Source organism: Hyposmocoma kahamanoa, unplaced genomic scaffold (genome assembly GCF_003589595.1).
Source record: "Hyposmocoma kahamanoa isolate Upper Pololo Valley unplaced genomic scaffold, ASM358959v1 100021, whole genome shotgun sequence".
Taxonomy (NCBI): domain Eukaryota; kingdom Metazoa; phylum Arthropoda; class Insecta; order Lepidoptera; family Cosmopterigidae; genus Hyposmocoma; species Hyposmocoma kahamanoa.
Window position 1 is genome coordinate 10,471,795 of NW_020653200.1, and position 11,294 is coordinate 10,483,088.

General features: G+C 35.0%; 1 protein-coding gene across 1 annotated transcript; it reads right to left on the minus strand.

Annotated features, from left to right (window-relative positions):
• Nucleotides 1-8,876: 8,876 nt before the first annotated feature.
• LOC113226930 (TPPP family protein CG45057-like) lies at nucleotides 8,877-11,204 on the minus strand. Its single transcript, XM_026459741.1, has 2 exons — nucleotides 10,948-11,204; nucleotides 8,877-9,240 (listed from the first exon to the last, which is right to left on the minus strand). The coding sequence occupies exons 1-2, from the start codon at nucleotides 11,127-11,129 to the stop codon at nucleotides 9,051-9,053; spliced, it is 372 nt and encodes a 123-aa protein (XP_026315526.1). The 5' UTR covers nucleotides 11,130-11,204; the 3' UTR covers nucleotides 8,877-9,050.
• Nucleotides 11,205-11,294: the final 90 nt, after the last annotated feature.

Genomic DNA, 11,294 nt, shown 5'->3' on the forward strand with positions numbered 1-11,294 from the left:
ATGACTATAAGAGTAAATCTTAAGAGAGATTACACTTAATTAAGTTGTTTGGTATTGAGAAGGTTTTAAAATTTGGACTTGAGTGAAATAAGTCTATAAGAACCAACTTCTTTTTTCTAAAACCATTTATAGAGAACTATTATCTAAATCTATACCATATTAAGACTGTTTACAGATATAACAGTTTTAAGGCGTTTAAAGTGTGCTCCTTGGGTATGCTATTTCTTTACAGAACACATGTATTTTACTTTATACTGTGAAAAATAAAGGTAAGAAGTATACATCGTCGTGACAGTGCTTAATCATTAGCTACATAATGTTACGGATTATAATATTCCAAAAAATTATTTTTGTTTCCGATTGAAATTGAAACGGAAATTTAAATTCATACAACTTAGATTAAAATTTTTAAGGGCCAATGGTATGATTGGTGCCTTCATTGGCCCAGTAGTTACCACTAAGCGTTTAATGAGGAGAATGAGTTCGATTCTCGGTAGAAACTAGAACCAAATTATACAGGCCTGAATTTCCAAGTTCATATCAGGTAATATAGGTGAGATTATCTAGCACATTATTATTACGAAGTGCAGTCAAGAAGTAATGTCTCCATCGCTCTAACTTTTATTTCTTTCAAAGCTACTAAACTAGAGGTAACCTTGTGACTATGTGACCTCCTTACATCGCCGTCTCACCTTTTAATCGCCTTTTCTCAGGTTCCTGGCCACTCGTTCTTAAAATTTTTTATAGCCCTTTACTCGCCACCTACCTTTACCTGTACCTTTGTCTCGCCATTTTGATTTTATTTTGTTTCGTTCCATCTTGACTCCCTGCCCGATCGCGGCAGCAAACACAACTTCTCGTTAATTTTTTGAACCGTTTGCCATTTACCAAAAATCTTTTGTGCGATAAACATTTTAAAGACCGTAAATATTGATATAACCGGAATAAATGTTTATAAAATCGGATTTATTTCCACTATTTCTTTTCTCTTTGGAATTTTGAACTGTAAACTCGCTAAACAATCAACAGAAAGCTACATTACAATCAACAGAACACCAGCAACGCGTGACAGGCGTTTCAACCTTACTCAGTATAAATAAATGCTCTTGTCGTTTTAGGATTGATTGATTACATCAATAGAATTGAAGCTAAAACAAAGAGCCGTCAATAAGATTCTGGTAAAAGAAAGTTGAGCACCCACGGAAGAATAAAAACAAAGGCAATGCCTAAAGCCTCGATTGCTATTAGAACCTAGTTCTGCAAAAGTAAAAACTCGACCATATTGCTCTGGGATAATGTTTACTTTCATTTATTACAGTATAAAATTAGAACGATATCATCGTTAGTCAATTCGATAAAGCGAAAATTTAAAACTTATTAAAATAACAACCGATGATATGAAATACCACCACGTGCATTTACTTGCGGGTGCGGCTATTATTTCTGCACTCCACACAAGAAGGCAGTTTTCTACGAGTTTAGAGATTTTGAGCGAAAGAATTGACATAACCATGGCGTACATAATAATAATGGCGGTCTGAGCTCAAGTTGGCCTCATTAGGCCTACTGTTGGCACGCCTGTGACGCTGACTAACCACTTTCACTGTATTTATTGTTGTTGTCCACTGCATTTAAGGAAATTAATCCATAATCGCATGAAGAATGTTAATGGGAACGACGTAATGGACATCAGCAATGTGCGAGACTGGGGAAAGAAGTTTGGAAACGGAAATTGCTGATAAATCTTATTACTATTTTATAAAACATTCAAAAAACCATATTTCCACCATTTAGAATCGAATAGCGAAATATGTTTTCTTCTTTCATTCATCTTCACTCATTACCATGAAATAAGTAACATTGAAAACGACTGTGACTACATTCTCACATCCATTCGGAATTACTTTTCGAATAGTAACGCGCTGCATACATCACACCAACCAAACATGTCTATGCAAGCTTTTCTTTTAAAGTCAATTTACAACTATAATTTTTAGATTATACGGATTGCCGATTGCAAGTAATAACCATTGACAATTACCTAGAGTTCATTAAAATTAGATTACTTTTTTATTATATTTAGTAAATTTTGAACACTGTAAACGTTTTAACGTAATTAGCTAATATGAATGTTAAGTTTTTATTAGTTTCGCCAGAGCCAACGATGGATTACTTTGATGACGTTTGTTTGTGTATTTGTGACAGCCACCATAACATCCACGTAACTAAGTAGTTGTCATAGGGTACCTATATACTAAATCTGTGGTAGTTATATTCGACTCAGAAATAAGGTGAAAAGAAAAACTCATTAGTTACAATAGTAAGCATTGTATGTTGAAATATGGTTGGAACACTAAATAAAGTATAACTCACAACTTACTATGAAGTTTTCTCTAGACATTAAAATTTTAAAGGCGTTTGTTCTAAATTGTGCGTTATTATTTATAGAACATATTATTTCTTTAATCAATAAAACAATAGAAATAATATATTGCGATCATTAATATAATTCACTGCTAAATTTTCTTGTTTGACTTAAATTACTTTAACAATACTAGCGCTAGGTATATAGAACACTCTCTAAAGTTGGTCCTCTGAGCGTTATTAAATTTGTATGGCAAACGCCTGTGAGTGTTCGTGCCAAGTTCTACGTAGGAGGTATGAAGGCCCGCATCCGCCGCTTTGATAAATTTTGATTTCTTTTTTTTGCGTCGCTAGGCTAGTGACGCGAATGCAACCCAGTAACGTGCATATTAATTACCAAATGTCGCCTAGACGCGAGAAACTAATTATGTAAAATCTTGAAGATCATAGTTATTTGTTATGCAAGGCTGCAAAGTTGTTGCTTGACGCGAGTGCTTGTATTGAAACCTGAGCAAGCGAAGGAGTCTACGGGTTGTATTCCAGAACTCTATTCAATGCTCAAGTCAGGTCTTGGGTACGGTTTCTAGTACTTGAAATCATATTCAAGTCCTGACTTGAGCATTGAATAGAGTTCTGGAATACGACCCTAAGTTTGAAATCCAAAAATACAATCTTAAGGGTAGCTACGGTTTCAAGGCACGAAACGCAAACGCACTTTGCTAACGAGCAAAACACATAACTTTTCACCTCACTATTGCGAGGAAAATAATAGAATGGTAGATGATGTAGAATGATGATGATGATGGTAATGGTAGTTGTTTTCATCACCGCTAGACTGAGACTCGCTCATGTTTTGTTTCTTTTCAATTTATTACAGTACAATCCGATCCAAAGTACTGAAGTGAATAAAACAAAATTTGAAAAAAATAAGTTTAACTGTGGATTCGTTCTGTATTTATACCACATACGATTTCTTCTTCTATGTACTTTGTAATTTTATGTAAGTAACGAAATTATTTTAGTTCTTCGATAAATTAAAATAATCTGCATGCACGCACGCACACGCACACACCCGCACACACACACACCCACACGCACACACACACCCACACGCACACACACACACACACACATTATTGCACTAGATAGCCTATGCTTCATTGTAATTTATTTGTATTTTTATATTAAGTTTATGTCACGTTTTCTATTACACTAACAGGGAGTGAGCCTGGTGATCTGTAACACAGGTATCCAACCTAGTATAGACTCCAGTTCTCACTAAGGCACTTGATATTTGTTATTTTTATTTTTAGTAATTAATAATTGTATTTTTAATGTATTCATACACTGTAACTATAACCTTATTGAGAGAAATAAAGCATATTGTATTGTATGCAATCTAATAAAACAAAATTAGTGTTATTGTTGTAAATTTAATGTCAGTAATAATAAAAGTAAATTATACCCACGGATTAATATTATTTTCACCTGACTAGTTTGGAAAAGCTTTCTTTCTCATTAGAAATCTGTGCGCAAAAGTGCTTTTTGCACGCTAGCGTGGAAAAGGTTTTTGAAATTCGAACCTGACGATGGACTGTGGTACCTACACCTAACTTTTTCGTTCAACGTGCAACTACGTGATTTGTCGTACATTATTTATGTAATTTAGATCCTTTGATATATTTTATTCTTATTATGGTTGGTATTAAATTAACCACGATAACTAATTTTGGTTATAAAATTATTTTAATTTGTCGAAGAACTAAAATAATTTCAATAATCACACAAAATTATAAGTACAATCAAGAATAAAAATTTTTGTGATGCAAATTCAGAACGCATCCGAAGACAAACTTTTTCTTTTGATTAAGAAAAAATAGTGACGCGTTCCGAAACGCGATTCATCATAAGTACATTAAGTATATATATAATATTAATCCGTTGGTATAATTTATTTATTACCATTAACATTAAATTGACAACGATAACACTAATTTTGTTTTACTGCATTATTTTAATTTGTCGAAGAACGAAAATAATTTTGTTGATCACATAGAAGTATAATACAAAGAAGAAGAAAATGTATGTGGTGTAAATTCTCTAGACTTTTGACGTACACGAAGTGGTAATACTGAGAATCGAGACAGAAAAACGACGGAAGCACAGCAGTGTCCCTCATGTGGCAGTAACAACTTCGTGTCGGCGGTGGTCGACTCCATGATGAATGTGTGGAACAGAGACAAAGCTATAAGAATATTGATGAACTTTTGCAACAAAATAATAATAAAAAACGTAAGTATAAAATAGAAACAACGCAGATGGAGTGTCAATTCAAATATTGTTTTTTTTGTAATGTTGCGGAAAAAAATTCACGGTATGGGATATTGCAAGTTGTAACAAAAAAAAAATGGAAATATTATTGTTCGATACAGCTGCACTCGATAACAAGTGAAGTGATGAAAACGGTGCATTGTTAAAATGTATTGCTAATGTACATAATAGTGTTACAATATCTTACATGGTCCTATAGTTGTTATTTAAGTTTTCTTTTGTAAATAAAGAATGAACGAGGTAAAGTGGATGGAGAGGGCGGACGGGACGCTCGCTCGTTAATGAGTAGGTATTTCAATGCGCTCACGCACTTTTACCGTGCGAGAGGCTGCCTCTCGCCACTGAAACTGATCTGATCTTTGGACTGATATTTCATCGAGGTAACATAGAAAATACAAGAGCGAACCTTTCACCCCTAACTCCACTTCCTGTCGTAGAAAATCGGCTTTTTATTTGGAACCTTCGATCAAACCAGTCATAGGTGCGAGCGCGCACAATTATAAAAAGGAGGACGGACCTCGAGTCAGTAGAGAGTAACTTGTGGGAGGTTTTAATTCGCAGGTCACTGCGTATAATTCCCAGTGTCGTTGGGCATACCATCCGCTCCCTCCCCGGAAATAATACTTATTAGGCATTAAGCTTTCAAACTGTAAATTTGTAAGCGAGAACTCCCCTAGTCAGTAACAGCCTGTAATAATATTGTGAAATTGGAACTTAACGATGAATTGTGGTGCACCGAGTTACATATTTACAGTTTGAAAGCTTAATGCCTAATAAGTATTATTTCCGGGGAAGAGCAAAAATCTAACGGATGCCATGGGTCCGGATCGGATGGTATACCCAATGACACTGGGAATTATACGCAGTGACCTGCGAACTAAAACCTAATCCCACAAATTACTCTCTGCTGACTCGAGGTCCGTCCTCCTTTTTACAATTGTTCGCGCTCGTGCCTGACTGGTTTGATCGAAGATTCCAAATAAAAACCCGATTTTCTACGACAGCATGTGGAGTTAGGGGTGAAAGGTTCACTCTTGTATTTTCTAGTTATCTCGATAAAATCTCAGTTCAGAATGAATTTACCGTGGCGAGAGGCAGTATTTTGTAAGCGCGTGCACGCGTTCAAATACCTACTCATTAGCGAGCTAGTGTCCCTTCCGCTCTCTCCATCCACTTCACCCTGTTCATTCTTTATTTACAAAAGAAAACTTAAGTAACAATTGTAGGGCAATGTAAGATATTGTAACACTATTATGTATATTAGCAAAACATTTTAACACTGCACCGTTTTCATTTCACTTGTTATCGAGTGCAGCCGTATTGAACAATAATATTTCCTTTTTTTTTGTAACAACTTTCAATATTCTATACCGTGCATTTTTTCGGCAACATTACAAAAACAAAACAATATTTGAATTGACACTCCATCTGCGTTGTTTCTATTTTATAGTTACATTTTTTATTATTTTTGTTGCAAAAGTTCATCAATATCCTTACTTCTTTATCTCTGTTCCACACATTCATCATGGAGTCGACGATCGCCGACACGAACTTGTTACTGCCACGAGAGGGACACTGCTGTGCTTCCGTCGTTTTTCTGTCTCGATTATCATTATTACCACTTATTGTACGTCAAAAGTCTAGAGCCTCGTACCTGGTTGGTCAGGATTTTTTTTAGTCTGGGTGTGCGTCTAGGTATAGAGAACCCTCGGAGATTTTCAGTATTTGTTTCATATTCTGCGTCCACAATAGGGAGCGAATATGAGACTTGGATGAATATAATATGCTACTGTAGATATCATAGAAGGCACACACTACAAGTATTGACAATCTGTGCATGCACACAGCGCATTATGAATCTTAGTCACTGTGTTAGGACGGATGTAGCACAGGCTGAAGAGGTCGTGCCTATCGATGTACGGCAGGTGGTTATCATCGGCGATGAAAACAAACCGGTAATCTAATTTTGTGTTGTCATCACAAAGGCCCCAAAGGCATGGGTTTTCGTCGTCGTCGATTGGAGCGAAGCGAGCTTTTTACTTCAGATTATTCGCAATTTCTGTCGAAAGTCACCACCACCCTGTAGTTATTAATTACCCACATCCTGGGGGTCTACTCTCGATCTCTGTACGACATCCATCCGAAACAATTACTGCCAAACAAGCACTACTTGTCCAAATGAAAAGACGCGTGAAGCGAATGAAGCTTCATTCTTGATACTTGTCTCTTAATTTTGTCGAATATCACTTATTTGACAGTACGAGTTTTGGACGAATATCGAACGGAGATCGAGAGTAGACCCCCTGATGTTGACTCCATAAATTTTTTACCACAGCTGCAGACTGTATTTGACTCTTGAGCAACAAAATACTCTAAATACAATGTTTCTGTTTTTTTAAACTTCAAATAGTACCATACAGTACATCAGTTACACAAAAAAAGTCAGTGATAAATTGTGAATACGTGATTTCAACTTCCAATTAAAAGGCTAACTGGAAGTTATAAACGGACAAATCACAAACGCGCATGGAAATAATCATATATAAAAGCAGTCCGTTACGCTGGTTACCCTTTTATTGATTATCAGAGAACGTTTCCACGACTCGAACATAACTACACATATATTTTATAATAACTCCTGTTATTGTACATATCTGTATGTGTGAGATGTATCTCTGAAACGAGGCTGCAAGGTACCTACATCAATACGTCATGGCAGAATATACATTTATCGGCTTAAACTTTATATCGTGTTAATCAAATCTTATGGGTTGTTCATTTCACAAGAATTTTCGTGCATGTATCAAATGTTATATATAATGTTATATAAAATGTTTCGTGCATAGTGTAGGGGACTTATAGGGTGCTTCCATCTATTGTCTAACAGAGCTTACACAAAAAAAAGTTGAAATTTTGGATAAGTTACAGCAACAATACATGGCTTGCTCGGTTTCGTAACAATTCACAAGTCCTTGGGCAATTATACATTTAGTTCAAAACGAGTTCATGACATGAACACTTCCTGAAGGACGATGATCCTGTGGGTAGTTACATACTTACTACGTATATTTTGAAAGCTGTCACGCAAACAAGAAACGCAAAATTTTGCGCCAAACTACTACCATACGATCTTCTACATCTAACGTGCCAGATAGGAAATAGAAGCTTGTCTACCCATGGAAACAACATCGCGCTACCGCCGTCGCCTATGGCTTTATAAGTTTGATATTCATTATACCTGGTACTATATTTTCTATCAACTTACACCATCATTATTATCATTATCACCCCGTTTATACGTCCCGTTGCTGGGCAGGCGAGGGTTTAGGCCTTTATGGATAGTCCGCTACGCCAGTCCAATGCGGGTTGGGGACTTCACGCGTTTTCCGGGAGCTGTGAACCTTCTTCGACGTGTAGGTTTCATCACAACCATTAGGCTACCACAAAAACCTTTAACGTTTATTGCATACTACCCTTTCTAATTATACCAATTATTTAGAGGTTTGACAGATAGTGATGTGCGCTGAGGAACGCCGCAAATTTCATAACTTCCAACTGTAGAGGTACACCGACTTTACTAGCTGGCTGCAGTAGTAGACATAAAGTTTAACTCTGTCATGCTGTTCGGTATATGAGCTATGCATATACTTACTTACTTATTTACTTAGGTAGAGAAGTTTCTCGGAACTGTTATGTATTGTGGAAGTTTTGCACGTATGTTTCATAAACGCCTATAATGTTATAATACAAAAACACGAATAAATATCATAATAATATTTAATGGTTATCCAAAATAATACTTTAAAAAAGTACAAAAGTAGTTAAACTTTACATAAAACATTACAAAGGTATAAAAAATGAGAAAAGGTTTTCAAAACGCAAAAGTAGAGTAATTATCCATGTAAAATAAATAAAATAATTACAACAATCATTTTCAAAAGTTTTAGATATGGAATATTTTTTTTAGGTAACAAATAAGTAGCTTGTGTTAACTGTAAACCATATTTCAAAAAACAAGACAATACATAAAGGGCATCGACCTTGGATTGACGACACCATTCTTATGTACATCACTATATTTCTAGAGTGTTCTACTATTTTTAATTTACAGTAGAACTTCCACAAAATTGAAAATTATTTGATGTAATAAGCTTAAATATATGTAAATAAATTATTTTTACGCGTTAGAAATATGAAATACTAAAACAAGTTCAAAAAATTTGAATGGTACGAATAATTTCAATATTTCAAAAGTCTATCGACCTAAGTAAAATTTTCATTGTTTTACAAGATTTCTAGTATCTGCCGAAGAATTCCGAATAACACCGACGACTAAGTAGTCATGTACTCGGTTCTTAGTTGTCAACTCTATCTTTAGGTTTGTATGTGTCGAAGTAGTCGCGATATTGCGGTTCTTTTACAGCGGTAGTACCAGGAAGGCCACAGTTAATCAACAATTGTTTCGTCGTTTCTTCATCCATATTTTTGTTCTCGCACACATCGGACAAGAACCGTAACCATTCATCGAATGATATTTCCGATTTACTGCAATAAAAAAAATGTTGATATAAATAATTTGTTTATGGGGCGATTGTATAAATTTTAAAGGCAAACGTATTGACCTGTAAATATAATTAAAATATGATTCTTTCGACCCACATTTATACGAACAGTCTGCTAACTGCATGAATGTGCAACGGGTGCTAATGAAAAATGAGGAAGTTTAAACAAAATATACTTACACATTTTATTGAATAAATTACACAATGCACAAATGTATGAATACAAGCCAAGAAAAATAATAGGAGAATAATAATGTAATAGGGCTCCAAAAACAAATATATTTCAATTTTGAATTTTTATTACAAAAAAATAGCCTCAGTGTGTGGAGTAGTAAACCATTACAATAACAAATTATAGAACTTATGCAATCTTTACACATGCTTGTTTCGAATACCAACATTCTTTACGCTTTTAGTAGTACAATGTTTTATACTTAGCGCAGCGGTATTAGTAAGTAGGTAAAGTCAAATTACTTTAAGAAAGTTTACGATTTCCTAATTATGTTACTGAGCAAAGAACCAGTATTCCGAAAATCATAATCCTTGTAAATATTTTTATTTTTAATTGTGTTTATAAATGTGCCTTTTTCATTGGACTAACCACATATTAAACTGCCTCTGAGGTCGAACGGTTACCACCCTGGACTGCCACGCGGAGGTCCCGGGTTCGAATCCCGGGCCGGGAGAAATATTTGTATGACTTAGATAGATAAACTAAAAGACTTAATAATAATTCATATTGACATATCTACACATATATTTTTAATGAAGTGTATGTCTATTAGTGCTAAACATTATGTACTCAAGCGGCAATTATCGAAAAATATTTTGGTCTGAAATATTTTTTATATGAAGCTGATGTGCATTTGATCTCGTTTACCAGCTTCATTAAAATGTAAAAGTTTAACCTGTATTAATACAGTGCTCTTGAAGTTTTTCTGTAAAGCGTCGTGACAAGCGTCAGACAGCGCTACTACCTCACGGCAGTGTAGCGCAAATAGGTTAAGAAGTTGTATCCTCGCCGCAAAACCAGCTTAGCTTAAAGCCTTTGAAAGCGCCTGCCATTCAGCAAGTATAGAGTATAATCAAAATAATTTCATAGGTAGTGTGTGTACTATCGCTATCGTTAACCACTAGCCACAAACGGTATGACGTCAACCTCTACATAGTGATTAGACGCAAACAATATTATTCCTATGATCATAATAAATAAACGATCATTGTACATCATAATGAAAACATAGTATTGATTGAAATTAATGACCATAGGGTATCTAGCAAAATACATCTTTTATACAAAAGTAAAGGCATACTTGGTTGGGTCTGAAGCATGTAATTATATTTACAACATTTATTCTCCTAAGACCCAGCAAACTGCAATGGGAAAAGCTCTAAACGCCTTACATTAAAATGCCCAAACAAGTATGCCCTCGGTTTTGTACGAATAAAGTATTTTTGTAGATATCCTATAGTCGTGTACAATATATAGTGCTAAATTTGAATGTGATATTTTCATTATAATGTTCACTACACGTTTATGTGATTATAGGGATATTATAGTGTAGGTCTATACATTTTGTTGTATATGAGATGTTAGGAGGTTATTTGGCGTTTAGTGCTTTTCCCATTGTAGTTTGCTGGGACTTATTTAGGAGGTTAAAACATATTATTGGAGACAATGCAATCTTACCTAAACTTATTGAATGCAACGCCAGTGTCGGTCATGGTAAGTTTTCTGTCATCCAAAATCTTGGCTTGTCGCATCCAGTAGTCAGAATTAGATAACGTAATTGTCTCCCCGCTTCTGCCTTTGTCATTAATTTTTGCGAATTCTGAAAATTGACCCTCAAGAGTAGCTTCTTCTTGACTCATTATAAATTGCAACACTCGTTTAATTTGCTGATTTAATTTAATCACTTTATTTAATTTAGCTCCAATGAACTAAATAGGTCGATACATTCAATTTACCACGACAAGATTATTTCCTAATTCAGTTTTCGCTTCCGAAGCTGAAGAATCAAATAAACACTGAAAAAA